The sequence below is a fragment of the Thalassophryne amazonica genome, chromosome 1, assembly GCF_902500255.1.
Source record: "Thalassophryne amazonica chromosome 1, fThaAma1.1, whole genome shotgun sequence".
NCBI lineage: Eukaryota > Metazoa > Chordata > Actinopteri > Batrachoidiformes > Batrachoididae > Thalassophryne > Thalassophryne amazonica.
The window spans coordinates 161,662,497-161,678,402 of NC_047103.1; the positions used below are offsets into that span (position 1 = coordinate 161,662,497).

At 41.4% G+C, this 15,906-nt stretch overlaps 1 protein-coding gene across 3 annotated transcripts in view; it reads right to left on the minus strand.

Annotated features, from left to right (window-relative positions):
• Positions 1-15,906, minus strand: part of LOC117517143 (inactive dipeptidyl peptidase 10-like) — a 243,568-nt gene that overhangs the window by 57,350 nt on the left and 170,312 nt on the right. For 2 of the 3 annotated variants that reach the window (XM_034178064.1, XM_034178071.1), the window contains exons 5-7: positions 12,770-12,844; positions 3,766-3,818; positions 3,531-3,612 (exon numbers count right to left, since the gene is read on the minus strand). In XM_034178064.1, coding sequence (XP_034033955.1) covers positions 3,531-3,612; positions 3,766-3,818; positions 12,770-12,844 — 210 coding nt within the window. The remainder of the gene's footprint in view (positions 1-3,530; positions 3,613-3,765; positions 3,819-12,769; positions 12,845-15,906) is intronic. The other variant, XM_034178076.1, reaches the window with a different exon arrangement.

Below are 15,906 nucleotides of genomic sequence, written 5' to 3' on the forward strand. Positions count from 1 at the left end.
GAGAGGGCGCCAGACCTAGAAGAAGTGACAGCTGTCATTCATCCCCTGCACCAGCTGTCACTCGTTCATCATCGTCACCACCATAAAAGCCGGACTGCAACTCCACCTCCTCGCCGAGAAATCGACTACCAGTACCAAGGTAATTTCTCTGCTGACTAACACTGCATGTGTAATAACTTGAACTTCTATTGCAGCCGTTTTCCTGGAGTGTTGCCTTATCTGGAGGATTGGCGTTTGGTGTGACAGCGACGGCTTCGCCTCACACCCCATCTCAGATAAGTGGTTGACCAGGAGCTGCACGAGTGTGTGTGATTTGGGGGTGGAGGTGCTCCCTCCCAACTGTGTTTGGACTGTGAATTACTGAGTGTGCGGACTCACACTCACACATCATATCTCTGCTTTCTGCCAACAGTACCAGGGTCGACAGCCGAAGACAGAGGCCACCTGGGGACTCGGGACTTGGCGGCTCCGGTGTTCTTCAGACCGTTGGTGGTGGAGGCCATGTGGGACGCGGCTTCTCTCTCGTCGGGGGTCTTCTATCTTCGAGCCTGCCCACACGTCACCTGGTGTTTATTGACTGTGAAGATTCCTGCACGTTTCGTTGTGTATTATCACAACATTAAATTGTTACCTTTGGCTTACTCATTGTCCGTTCATTTGCGCCCCCTGTTGTGGGTCCGTGCTACGACACCTTCCCAACACCTTCAAATGGTGATACAAGCATCAAATTCAGCACAAATACAGCTGGAGCAAAATTAATGAAGCAACTTTTACTTTTGACCCCTGTACAAACTGAAACTGACCTTTGTCACCATTCTTGCTGTTTTACCTCATAACTCCATAACATTCAGTCACAAATTGTCCAAACTATACCTTTTTTGGACTCTTTATGATCAGGCAAATAATGTGGTGTAGTTTTCTATATGATTGGAGCATCTTTTAATTTAGACCCCTGTCTAATTGTTCAATTGACCCCTACCCGGCTGCCTATTGAAAATTCAAGTGGCCAATCACTTTTTTTTAAAAGAGTTCATGTCTATGGATTATATGTGCCAAATTTGATGCTTGTATCACCATTTGCAGGATTTCACTGTAAATATTCTCTTATCTGCTGCACTATATATGAAATGTAAGATGCTGCTTCTCAGTGTTTCTCAGTTGCCCTCAGAAGTGTTGGGATACTTGGTATTTCACACATTTTAATTTGTTTATTCCGTTTCAAATACATTTTTTTTTCTAAAATTATCTTCCTTAACTCAAACTGAAAGCAAATTTCTACAACTTGATATAAATGAATTAAAAATATAAAATCCAGTTTCCTGATGAAGTGGTGTAGAGGTGGATTTTCTTAAAAAGAAAACCTGAAAGTTCAGCTACAATTTGACAGAAAGTACAGTTGAGATGAAAGCCGAGATTTGATGTTTTGGTGAAAGAAACTTTTATATTTCTTCATAATTGATGTAAATAAAGTCCAAGACATATTCAGTGACTTGGAAATGTTCATGTTTCCATCCCTTGACTTGTCTAAAGAAAACTGGCAATAAAACTGATTATTATTTACAGGTTTATTCAAGTTTTAGAGATTTGCTTTCTGTTTGAGTTTGAGGAAGAGAATTTTAGAAATTTTTATTCTTTATTTTTTGGTATTTCTTGTATTTAAAATGGCATAAACAAATTAAAATGTGTGAAATACCAAGTCTTCCAATACCTTTGGAGGGCACAGTATCCTAACCTTATGATGAGTGCAAAATGAGTGTGGTATCATTACTGTTTGTTTAAGAATATTTAATTTTCACTGTTGCTGCACTTTGTGTCAAATCATAGTCATCATATATCATATTGATATGAAAATTCACTAATGTATATCTTCTATTATACATTCCAAATCTAAGGTGGAACTCTACTAGTGTTTACTAAGGTACACCTAAATATCTTAAAAAAAAAAGAGAGAGAGAGTAGAGTCACTTAGGTGCCTGGTCTGGAGAACCAGAGATGGTTGGTTGAAAAGCTTTTTTTATCCCATGGGATCTCTCCCTACCCACCTAAGCAGCTCAAGAATATGGACAGCATGTCTATAAGTAACATTTACATGACAATTTATATGACAATATTGAGATATGATCATTTGGCCATATTGTACAGCCCTACTGTCAACTAGCTGAAAACTTTGAATATTAATTTACATCTACATAAAAAAAATGCTTAAAGTGGCGGGGGGTTAAGAGGGCTGTAATTAGGGAGTCAGCTGAAAAGCAAAAAAAGAAAAATGCTTAAAAAGGTGGGGAGTATGGGGAGCAGAATCCTTCAGAAGCTGAAAGGCAAAATAAGAAAAATGCTTAAAAAGGTGGGGAGTCTGGGGGAGGTGGAGCCCCCCAGAAGCTGAAAGGTTTTAGTCATGCTCATGCTTTGGCTTTTTCAGGCATGTGAGAGGCAAATAAAGAAAAATGCCTAAAAAGGTGTGTGTGTGGGGGGGGGGGAGTCTGGAGAGGTGGAGCTCCCCCAGAAGCTGAAAGGTTTTTGCCATGCTAATGCTCCCCTGAAGCATTTCCTCAAAATAGTCTGAAGAACCTAAATGACAGTGAGATGCTAACGAGCTTCGCTCGTTCATTTCCGCGACATATGCATATTATTATGTAAACAATAAGAGAAACATGAAAAGACCTATGCCCATGATTTATCATTAAAACACCACGATCAACACTATATAATTATGTGGGTATAAAATGTGAATACTTAATTATCTTGGAAACAGTCGCCACTCAGTCATTTTTATTGTTGTATTTTATTTTTATGGTCATAATTTTTTGCTGGCAGATTAGCTTTTCAGCTAACATGCAAAACATTAGTGGACCAGGTATCTTCCACTAAATTTAGTTTATATATATATATATATATATATATATGAGCCAAGTGGTTAATGCGCTTGGTTTCAGTTCAGAAGGCTCCGGGTTCAAATCCCACCCCTGCCGCATTTCTCCATGTAATGTGGAGTTGTGTCAGGAAGGCCATCCGACTTAAAACCTGTGCCAATTCAACATGCAGATCCACCTTGGATTTGCTGTGGCGACCCCGAGTGCAAACAAGGGAGCAGCCAAAGGGACTTACTTTACTAGTTTTGTTACTCTGTTGTTGGCTTTTCTCTAAGGTGGATAAGTGGAATCAATTCTCGCTCAGTAGAAATAAATGGACATTGATATAATTAATTACAGGCACAAACAGCTAATCCATAGTAATCTTGTCACTGAAAACTCCAAATAACAAGCCATCCAGATGATTGCAGTGCCCACTTGCCCCACAACGATGATGTCATATGACATCAGTGATGTCAGAGGTCTGATGCGTCTGTTCGCCCCGGGAAAGCAAAATTCTACACAGAAAACAGTTTCAGTATCTTGTCGTTCCTACGATGTGGTCATTAGGGTGTTTTAGAACTTTGATTTGACCTTTGACCTACGACCTTGACGTGACCAGAAACAAAATAGAGCGAATAGATGACATAAAAACGCAAACACACAGCGGCTCCGTCTTACCAACTGTTGTCCTTGTCTTCCCCAAGCTGCATGTTGAAGCACTGCGTTGTGAACCTCTGGCGGGTTTAGCTCCCACACCTCCCTGTTCCACACAAAGCACATTTATTAACAACCGCCATCTGTTCCGGAATGTACAACACTATCATCAGGTGCAGAAATGATGTCAAGACGATTCAAACTACACAGAAAGGTGGTCACCTATCAACAAGGAGCGGTGAAAGGGAGTAATGCTTACCGTGTGTAGATGTTGTACACAATGTAGGATGCTGTGTAGGAATATTTGTACATCTGCAAGGACAGTACAATCAGTTACACACACTGATGTGCACAACATCGATCCACAATCCCGCCTGACACCTCGCAGCAAAGGCGGCCTCTGACATTATGCTAATATGTAACGTCAGTGATTCGAAGAAGCAAGCACTCTGGAACAGCAAAAATAACAAAAAGCCGGAAGAGTGGAGAAATAACAAGGAAAAAACCAGAATGTAAACAATACAGGAAGACAGGTTGTGTAAACAGGCGGGACGCAACTAACAATTTCAACACAGAAGCAGAATGTAGATAAGCTCACTACCCACAGCTATTTGCATTATTTATCACACCGCAGCACAAAGTTTTTATTCAGTCTGTGTTTCTGCTGTAAAAAAAATAAAATAATTGCTTGGATAAAATGGAATATTTAACAAGAAAAACATGAATTTAATTTCAGTATTAGAGCATGTGTGGTTGTAACACAAACTGTTAGGTAATGGGTTGTTGATTTTGAAACAGTATGTTTTTCCTTCGTGAACCATTTAAAGACAGTTGCCGAATGGCTCAAAGAAAGAGTCTTGAGGACTGAAGAAAGATTACTTCTAATTCAAAGTGTGCAATTAAAATTATAAAGCATGAAGGAAACTGCCAAGCAGATATCTGCAAAACATAATGACAAAAAATACATATATTTTAGGGTGGCCATGACAGATCATAACACGTCCGGACTTGCAAAAAGTACCTGTATCAGTTCTGCAACAAATATAATTAAAATCACCTTGCAAATTTAAGAAAATGCCGGCAAACATAGAGACCACAAATACAACCTGCAGCACGCAATAATTTAATTTGATAATGTCTGTTGCAAAGTCATACAGTACAATGCATGGACACACTGCAAACCTCCATAGCACACACACACAAAAAACATTTAATGCATCGCAAATAACATATTAAAACATCAAAATATAGTTCACTTAAGAGTAAAATCATTCATAAAGTAAATAAACTTACTCAGCTCTGCCAGCCAGGAGACCATAAAGATAATGGAACATTACCATTGCACTAAACGGCCCGCTGATGATATGCCAGTGTCCAGAAGCTGTTTTTTTGTTGGTGGTGTAACGGAGGCCAGCAGGTGTCGCTGTGCAGATGTAGTTAGTAAAACTCACTCCCAACAGCTCAAAAGGATTCTCTGGGCCCAAGGCCAGAGCCCTGGGTTTTAGCCTTCTGGTTAGAGAGTCCGAATCCCATGCCGGAGCTCGTGAGTTCACGTCCCGAGGGGAGCGAATGGGCGGAGTCATAACAAAAACGCAGAGTGCAGCCGCGACAGTGGCACTGTCGTTGTGTTGTGGCTCTTTGAAGTGTGTCTGTTTTTATGTGTGTTCGGAGTCATAACAAAAACGCAGAGTGCAGCCGCGACAGTGGCACTGTCGTTGTGTTGTGGCTCTTTGAAGTGTGTCTGTTTTTATGTGTGTTGTATGAATTTTCAGCAGACATGTCATGAAATTGAATTGCTGCAGGTTATATTTGTTTGTGTTCTTTGTTTATGAGCATTTTCTCAATTTGCAAAACTTTTTAATGCAATTTTCTGTTCATGAAGCTCTTCTATGGGGCCATTATTGTAGCAAAAGTATTTGCAAATGCGTATTTTGATCTGTGTGTGTTTAAACAGATCCACAAATGTGTACAGCAATCTGTGTGTGCGCATTTTGATCTGCGTGTGTGTGTAAGCAGATCCACAAATGCGTATAGCAATCTGTGTGTGCGCATTTTGATCTACGCGTGTGTGTAAACAGATCCACAAATGCGTATAGCAATCTGTGTGTGCGCATTTTGATCTACGCGTGTGTGTAAGCAGATCCACAAATGCGTATAGCAATCTGTGTGTGCGCATTTTGATCTGCGTGTGTGTGTGCAGATCCACAAATGCATATAGCAATCTGTGTGTGCATATTTTGATCTGTGCGTGTGTATCCGTGTGTCTGTGAAAATGGGCCACTCGATTGGATGTGTTCTTACATGTGACTTTTGCTACAGTTCTAACGCATTCGACCTGTAAATGCGTGCAGCAATTTGTGTATGTATGTGGAGACTTGTCTGTGTGCCTCCACCAGAGGGCGCAAGCACTGATGACATCACTCATTGCTGTTGTTTTAAGCCTGGCATAATGGCCCCGTAAATGACCAAAAGACAAATATCGGGAATGCAACAGTGTGTCGTTTATGCTGGACACACAGCATAAAAAACACACTGCTTTGTTTCCGCCCCTTAGACCATCTACCAATCACAGACGGGGACTCACACAGTTTAATTTGCATGCAGTATCTATAAATGAGTGGTTATGCTGGTATACAAATATTTCAAAGTTGTCTGATTCAGAAATAAAATGTGCTATTTATTATGGATTTTGGCATGTTGAATTAAAATATGACACATGCTCAGATCAAAATTCGCACACACAGATTGCTATATGCATTTGTGGATCTGTTTACACACACACGCAGATCATGCGCACACACAGATTGCTATACGCATTTGTGGATCTGTTTACACACACTCTCAGATCAAAATACTCACACACAGACTGCAATACGCATTTGTGGATCTGTTTACACACACACAGGGATCAAAATACTCACACACAGATTGCTATACGCATTTGTGGATCTGTTTACACACACAGATCAAAATACGCATTTGGAAATACTTTTCCTACAATAATGGCCCCATACTCCAGCCCCCCGTGACCCGATCTTGGATAAGCAGTTGAAGAGGAGTGTGCGTCTGTTGTTGAACTGATAGTGTGTGTTTTCTGTATTTACTAATGCTGTCTTAATTTGTACATGTTGTGACCTCGATTGTCCACCATAATTTTCTCTCCATTCAGGTTTAAAGCATGCAAAAGCAGAATTTATTTGATCAGAAACCTTAATTGTGCTCAAACGCACCAGATGTTATAGATGTATGGTGCAACAGCATTACCTCAAAACATCAGCCAAAGTTTACTGATACACTCAGACCAGCAGTGGATCCACAAAACTGCTAAACTGGATCCGAGCCTATACATTTCTTTATACATTTCTAAAACAATCATTCTCAAGCAGAATGCAAATTATGACTAGTTAAGTAGTCACATGTCATGTGTGAGGTCAACTCTGCAGTGTGCAAATGTGGACAAACTCTGAATATCTTGTGCTCCTAAAACTGACCACCAATATTTGGAATATCAACATATGCTGCAGAGCAGCACTGACTATATTTGTGCTTCCATCAGTGAGTAGTCACAGAGCTCAGATGTGGTCGACGGTTGAGTTCCTGAGTGTGAAGCCAGACAGTTCTGGTTACTAAGCGACACTTAATGGAACTAAATCCTGAATCCAAGCACTGTTCTAGACAGAAAGAACAGTAGCTACTGAAATCCAGGCAATTACCTTTTCCAGAGTGGGACAACAACACACATGGCAGATAATATTTTCTCCTGTCTACCTTGAGAAACTGTTGTTCCACATCAAGTCATCCCTTTTCATCTTCAACGTTCTTCTAAGACCATGTTTGTTTGTTTGTTTGTTGCTACTAATGTTTACTTGTTCTGTTACCTCCCTTGTGCTGTCACAGTATACGCATGCTTAAAGGTTGTGTGTACTGATGACAATATGGTTACAAGGTGAAATCCAAACTGAAACACATTCCTACTAACTTGGCTGGTGGGAGGATTCTCCTTTGGCTGACCTGGTAGACCGCTGGTCTCATGATCATTACATGGAATCCAAATTCCATCAGAAACACAAAGATATGTCACTCTGCTGCAAATAGGCTTGTTCTTGAAGTGGCAGGTGACCCTGTAGTCCCAGTTGGAGGTAAAGATTGTTGATGCTTAAATGCAGCTGTGATCTTGGCACAACATCCAAATGTGGTAGGAAGGTATGCAGAAAGGTTCAATCCAGAGTGAAACATCTTCTAGCTTATCTTGTGGGGCGATCCTTTGGCTGACCTGGTACAGCATAGGTTTCAGGGTCTAAGAGTTCAAGTCACCCCCAAAACCAAAGAATTCTCTTGGTTAATGTTGGCAGGATTTGCAGTTGACTATATAGTCCTAGTTGCAGGAAAAGAAATTCAGTGCTAAATTGCATCTGTGACCTTGGGTCCAGATAAAATTTGTGGTAAGAAGTTAATACAAGTATATAAGCAGCAAATCAGACTGAAATATGTCCCAATTAGCTTGGCTTGTGGTCTGATTTATGATGACCTGGCAGAGCATTGGTCTTGTGAGTGCAACAGCTGTATACTTTGCATCCCCCAAAAAATCCCAAGAGTCATTGTGATAAATGAGTGATAAATAAAAAATACAGCATATGGACAACTTCAGACTCCACATGTACAATTGTAAGGAAGTAGTGTTTAAAGTATAAGTACAGTATTGAAAAATTATTACTAAACTATGGGTTGCACGCACTACTTTAACTTGTCACATGTAGCTGTCAAGTTTCCCAGGCACCAGAGGGTAGTTCAGAACCGCTGAGCCTCCACTGTGCCAGATGGCCAGATCTTCACAGGACACAGCCTTAGAAGGACCAGGGTTGGGTCAGACCAGGGTTACTTTAAAAATGTATTCCGATACAGTTACTAGTTACCTGTTGAAAAATGTACTCAGTAACGTAATCCAAGTGCCATAATATTAAAGTAATGTAATTTGATTACTTTCAATTACTTCTGGATTACTCCAATATCAAATATGCTAATACAGACAAAAGAAACTAAATATAAATAGTTTTGACCACATACACTCAACAAAAATATAAACGCAACACTTTTGGTTTTGCTCCCATTTTGTATGAGATGAACTCAAAGATCTAAAACTTTTTCCACATATACAATATCACCATTTCCCTCAAATATTGTTCACAAACCAGTCTAAATCTGTGATAGTGAGCACTTCTCCTTTGCTAAGATAATCCATCCCACCTCACAGGTGTGCCATACCAAGATGCTGATTAGACACCATGATTAGTGCACAGGTGTGCCTTACACTGCCCACAATAAAAGGCCCCTCTGAAAGGTGCAGTTTTGTTTTATTGGGGGGGGGGGGGGGGGGGGGATACTAGTCAGTATCTGGTGTGACCACCATTTGCCTCATGCAGTGCAACACATCTCCTTCGCATAGAGTTGATCAGGTTGTCAATTGTGGCCTGTGGAATGTTGGTCCACTCCTCTTCAATGGCTGTGTGAAGTTGCTGGATATTGGCAGGAACTGGTACACGCTGTCGTATATGCCGGTCCAGAGCATCCCAAACATGCTCAGTGGGTGACATGTTCGGTGAGTATGCCGGCCATGCAAGAACTGGGACATTTTCAGCTTCCAAGAATTGTGTACAGATCCTTGCAACATGGGGCCGTGCATTATCCTGCTGCAACATGAGGTGATGTTCTTGGATATATGGCACAACAATGGGCCTCAGGATCTCGTCACGGTATCTCTGTGCATTCAAAATGCCATCAATAAAATGCACCTGTGTTCTTCGTCCATAACAGACGCCTGCCCATACCATAACCCCACCGCCACCATGGGCCACTCGATCCACAACACTGACATCAGAAAACCGCTCACCCACACGACGCCACACACGCTGTCTGCCATCTGCCCTGGACAGTGTGAACCGGGATTCATCCGTGAAGAGAACACCTCTCCAACGTGCCAAACGCCAGCGAATGTGAGCATTTGCCCACTCAAGTCGGTTACGATGACGAACTGGAGTCAGGTCGAGACCCCAATGAGGACGACGAGCATGCAGATGAGCTTTCCTGAGACGGTTTCTGACAGTTTGTGCAGAAATTCTTTGGTTATGCAAACCAATTGTTTCAGCAGCTGTCCGAGTGGCTGGTCTCAGACGATCTTGGAGGTGAACATGCTGGATGTGGAGGTCCTGGGCTGGTGTGGTTACACGTGGTCTGCGGTTGTGAGGCTGGTTGGATGTACTGCCAAATTCTGTGAAACGCCTTTGGAGACGGCTTATGGTAGAGACACGAACATTCAATACACAAGCAACAGCTCTGGTTGACATTCCTGCTGTCAGCATGCCAATTGCACGCTCCCTCAAATCTTGCGACATCTGTGGCATTGTGCTGTGAGATAAAACTGCACCTTTCAGAGTGGCCTTTTATTGTGGGCAGTCTAAGGCACACCTGTGCACTAATCATGGTGTCTAATCAACATCTTGGTATGGCACACCTGTGAGGTGGGATGGATTATCTCAGCAAAGGAGAAGTGCTCACTATCACAGATTTAGACTGGTTTGTGAACAATATTTGAGGGAAATGGTGATATTGTGTATGTGGAAAAAGTTTTAGATCTTTGAGTTCATCTCATACAAAATGGAAGCAAAACCAAAAGTGTTGCGTTTATATTTTTGTTGAGTATATATATATATATATATATATATATATATATATATATATATATATATATATATATATATGTATTGTTATGGTTTTAGGAGCCGTGCTGCGTTGAACAGCAGCAGCTGCAGCAGGACAAATCAGCTCAGCAGCTTGAACAGCGCAGATCCGTGTAACTTTCAACACTAATATTTGGGAATGTGTGTGTGTCAGAGTAAGTTTAATACTTTGCTGACATAATTTAGTGTCATTTAATTTTACTGGCTTGATATCCAGGTCAAAATGACATTTTAACATGTATTTTGCGAGCATTTTTCTGCGTGTGTTCAGTCGCGAATTTCCATTGAAAATACATTAACATCCGGGAACTTCATCAATATTTTGCCCGGTTAGGAGATGTCATGCTGTCCATGTTTTCGTTTCAAAGAAAAAAAATATATTAAATACAGATAATATCATAAAATGCATTAAAATTGTAATCCTGTGAACTAATCCCCATTTTTACTAAATATACCTGTAATCTGAATATGTCTTTTTTCTGTAACTGTAGCGGAATACAGTTACCTTTTTTTTGTATCCTAATTACGTAACGCCGTTACATGTATTCCGTTACTCCCCAAGCCTGAGAAGGACATAGCCAAATTCTGCTGTTCAAATCCCACCAGAACCTCTTTACTTAAACTGCTGGAGCTACACCAGTCACCAACATCTCCCATATTATGACATCATCTCCAAGTTTGCATTTACCCATTTAAAATGTTTTTCCAAAGTGGATCATGATGCTGAGGCAGTAATCTTCAGAAACGGCCCCCAAAACTTGTTGCATTCCTTTAACTTAGTAGAGAAGGTTGAATCTTCAACTGGACTGGGTTGCTTGACACGAGGACGTTTCGCTTCAAATCGCAGAAGCTTCCTCAGCTAAAATTCTTGCTCTGGTAGTCTGACTTCTGTCTGACCCTTGTCGAGAAGAACAAACAGAAGCCACAAAAGCTGGAGTTTTAAACCTAAGCAGACGCCTCCTACCGGGAGGCAGACTGCTATTGGCTCGTGACTGAACAACTGCTTTAATTAGCACCTATTGGGCTCTAGTTAGCACCCTCCTAATGACAGGGTAGCTGTCCCTCCTAACGAAGGACTGACGCCTCTCCTGATGGCGTGAATGACTCATTACCATGAACAAAAGACTGAAAGTGCTTTGATCTGAGTACCCCATTGTAAACAGTGGACAAAGCGTGTCTCAGACCCCCTCCTCGGTTAAGGCTGGGTTTCAACTCTTTCACATAGAATGCCTCTTTCACCCTTCTCTCAAACCATTTCTTCTCTCTGGCTAAGATTTTAACTTCCTTGTCGTCAAACGTGTGGTTAGTGTCTTTAAGGTGGAGATGAACTGCAGACTGAGGTCTCCACTATGGAAACCATCTGGACAACTGAGAGCCTACACAGATTCCTTTAACTTGTTTTCCTCCATCCCAGGTGCTTGATGCCATAGGTCAGGAGTGGGCAATCATGCACCATGAAGGGCAGAGACACCGCAGGTTTTCTTTGCTACCAATTGCCTCTGCAACATCGACGATCAGGTATTTATGTTCAGAGGAGAAGCTCATCAGCAACCCACCTGCCGAGGTGATTGGTTGCAAGGAAAACCTGCAGGGTCTTGGCCCTCGTTGCCCACCCCTGCCATAGGTGGACAACACACCAGGGCAGTGCACAAACTAAAAGAAACTCCATAGTAAATGGTTTTATTTGCATCTCAAGGAGGAAAAGAGGAAAATCTGCACAAAATGCTGCTTAAAAAAAAAAAAACAGTTTTTCTGTATGTTTTAGGGCTCAGCAGCTCAGGGGAGGTGAACTCTTGAATTCTTAGGTCTTCTAAAACTAATTCTGACTCAACATTACCAAAGACACACACATATCCTTTTCTGGCTTTTATGCCACTGCATTGCTTCTGAACAGGCCTAATTGGGTGCATGTGCTTGCAAATATCTCCAAAAATCAATAGCAAAACCTTGAATGTGAGCGGAGAAGAAAACCTGACGGCGAGTGACTGAATGCTAACAAACACCCTCTGCCAATAGACAAAGAAAGAGCCACAAAACTGCACAAACAAGACAGAAACACAGCAAATAAATCCACACCTGCTCAGCGCAGGTGGTGCAATTTGCCAGGAAAATATCAGTTGAGGTAGCAAACAATTGGCGCAAACTCAAATAGGCAGGCTTCGGTCCAGGCCTGGGAATTATTCAAACTGTGTCGCTTTCAAGAAACACAAAACCGCAGAATTCCCCAGAGAACAAAAGTACAGAAATCTGAATACAAACAGATCTAAACAAATAACCAGCTAAAGATGCTGCTATAGTGCGTGGGAGTGTTTGTGCATGTAGATGACTGAGTGACAGCGCCCTGAGGTACTGATCAGGATGTAACAGACCGCGTGCTGGTAAATAAATAAAGCAAAAGGATGATTCAGTGCAGTTGACACAAGGATGCACATTTAAATTTTTGTTTGTGTGACCCTCTTCTTGCATTGACAAATATTTGAAAAGCAGCGCTCTGATTGCGCGTAAAATGTGTTTTATTGTGAAACTCACCTGCTTGACATCATAAGCGAAGAGTGCATACTTCAAATCTGCAGAGAGCGAGTACTTTGCTACCTTGAACGCCAGCTAACAAAAGAGAAGGACAGAATCTGAACTGAATCACTGCAGCAGAATTACAGATGAAGCCAAACAAGAAAATGTACAAAATGTGCAAAACCTTGGAGCGAGGTTTCTGTTGGGAAACGGGGAAGATGCAACCTCAAATTTCCCATGACAAAGGAGTGAATCTTTCCGAATGAACTCACGTTTCACTGGTTGTGATTGTTCTGGCATGCCACTGTTCATATTTATTGCTTTCATTCTGTGACAATGACAAAATTGCAACGAGGCAAAGCCAATCTAGCAGCTAAAGGCCACAGAACCACCAGGGAGCTGCAGCAGGTTTGACATTTGCGAGCAGACACGGCATGCACATATGTTACAGATGCCATTTCAAACATGTCCAAACCCCACTTTATACTGATTTACCAGGCTGACTGCACCGCAACAAACGTACATCACACTACCAAAATTCTACTGAATTTCAACAGTGTGGAGTGGCGCGGTTTGTCAAATTGACTGTGGCATCTGTTTGTCAGTTTTTGTCAAAGAAAATATGAAGAAAGCCATTACTGCTGCCATCACTTTGAGCAGAGAAACTCGGTGATGAAAAGCTTTGCTGCCAAAACAAACGCATTCTATTTTTACACTGTTTTCCATCGATGTGCCACTTCACCCAGCTTCATTTTTTAAGCTGAACTCCTCTCGTGTCTGTCGGTGCCGTAATGGGATCTGGTGCCGCTGCCGTATGAATGCCCATGGGAGGAAAGTTAATGAATTGGTGGATTTGAGTGGTTGAAAGTATTGGATTTTTGAGTGGCATTTAGCTGATGTCCTTACCCAGAGAGGCTTACACTGACAGGAATGAGAGTTTCCTGCTCGTCGATGCTGTGACAGGTGCAGTTTGCTACTTTGGGGGTCAAAGGTGTAACGTTTCCTCTATGGGACTTCCTCACTGAGAGGCCATCACTGCCTTTGATTTTTGCCTGAGTGGTGTTCAAAACCGTGAACACACAGACCTCAAATCCCCTCAAAACTAAAAGCTTTAGCAGCATGAAGTGCAAAATATATGCCAGAAACAATTTACTTATATAGCCCTTCAAACAGACAGCTTTATTAACACATGGCCAGCCACTAGAGGATGACAGAGAGCCATGCTACCTGGGAAAAACGGTCTCGCTAGTTGTGCTACATTGTAGATAGCCGGAGACTCGTCCACAGTCTGAGGAACCTCATTCACAGCAGATGGACACAACCACAGACTAGAGCCCGACCGATATGGATTTTTTGAGGCCGATGCCGATAACGATATTTGGATGAAAAAAATGCTGATTATTATTTTTTTTTTTTAAATGAATAAAATGTTCTTTTTTGGACCCTTAACAAAAAAGGTATGAGCTAAAAGCTGAAGCTTTGTCCTCATATTGATTAACTTTATAACAAAGAAAAATTTTCAAGTTCAAAAAATACAATCAAGAATAAAACCTTTGTGAAATTAGCAAATACATATCCTTAAAAAGAGTTGTGAAATACATCTGATCTTGTACCTCTTGTTGCTGCAACTTAGATATAGGTTCAGGTTAAGGATATAGATCCTTATAAACTTACTTGTATGCTTTTGTCAACCGATCAGTGCAGTGTGATGGCGAACTATGGGGATGGTGATGAACACATTTAAGCAGGGGTGTAAGCAGCTCTCAGTTGAATGGAGTCAGAGCTCCATCTACTGGACAAACGGTGCAAGGACATTTTACATTGCCGACACAAACATTATTTCAGTAACTGTTCTGTTTATGAGAAATTATCGGCGTTCTATCGGCAAAATTTTGGCCGAGAGTGAGTACTTTGAAAAGGGCTTATATCGGCCGATAATATCGGCCGGCCGATATATCGGTCGGGCTCTACCACAGACTGCACTTATTCTGGACAAACCCTCTGTGACATCACCCATAGATTTCCTGAAGGACGGGCTTGAAGCTCAAATGGTGCAGCTCCATATGTCACCATCTTGAAAGTGCATGACTCCACCCAACTCCCAGCCAACCCATTAAATGGGTAAAGAGGTGGAGTGTGGACAAAACAAGATTGAAGCCAAGCATGTCCCCCTTTTCGGCATTAACAAACAAGCTGAGGCTAACAGGCCTGCTTTATGTAGATTTTTGCAAACTGGGTGGTGGTTTTCATAATGAACTATATTATTGGTGGCCACGTGGTTAGTTCAAATCCCACCCCTGCCACATTTCTCTGCATAATGTGGAGTTGCGTCAGGAAGGGCATCCGGTGTAAAACTTGTGCCAATTCAACATGCAGATCCACCTGGAATCTGCTGTGGCGACCCCAAGTCCAAAGAAGGGAGGAGCCAAAGGGACTTACTTACTTACCATGGCATAACAGTGGCTTTAACCACTGTGTAGTAAGTGAGGAAGTGTGAAAACACAAAGTTATTTAAACTAACGTATTACTCCATAAAAAAAGTTTTAATTCCTTTTATGGAATGATACGTTACTTTAAAGATTGAAATGCATGACAAGTCAGACTCCAGAAAAGAGTTTCAATTCTGAAATTGTCTGCTTTTTGTGAGCAAGCAGGAGAAATTTCTGGGGTTGTTCCAACAGTACTGCACTCCAACAGCATGAAGCATGGCCTTTGAAGCACATAAAACAAACCAACCACTCATTTATGGTGTCATGCTGTTTCATAATTTAGACATCAAAAGCACCTATGGACAAAATTTTAACAAGCTCGAAGAAACATCAACATGTTCACCACAGCAGTAGTATAAAGCATTGCAATTTGCAGAATGACACATTTATTTATTAGTACATTTTACCCAGAATGCATTACGTTTATGTTACGTGTATTGGTATGTTAATTGGTATGTTAATCATATCCTAATCATGTGAATGACGTTTTGGGTATTGACTTTCTGATTGACTGAGAATTTACATACTACCAGGGTATAGTCGTAGGTATCCTACGTAGGTATCCTAATATTCTTGCAGCCTGCTAGCCTGCGTAAATGATATGCATCTGGCTCACAAACTGGCTTATGGAGCAAATGTATTCTCAAAATGTATGTTGATAGTGTA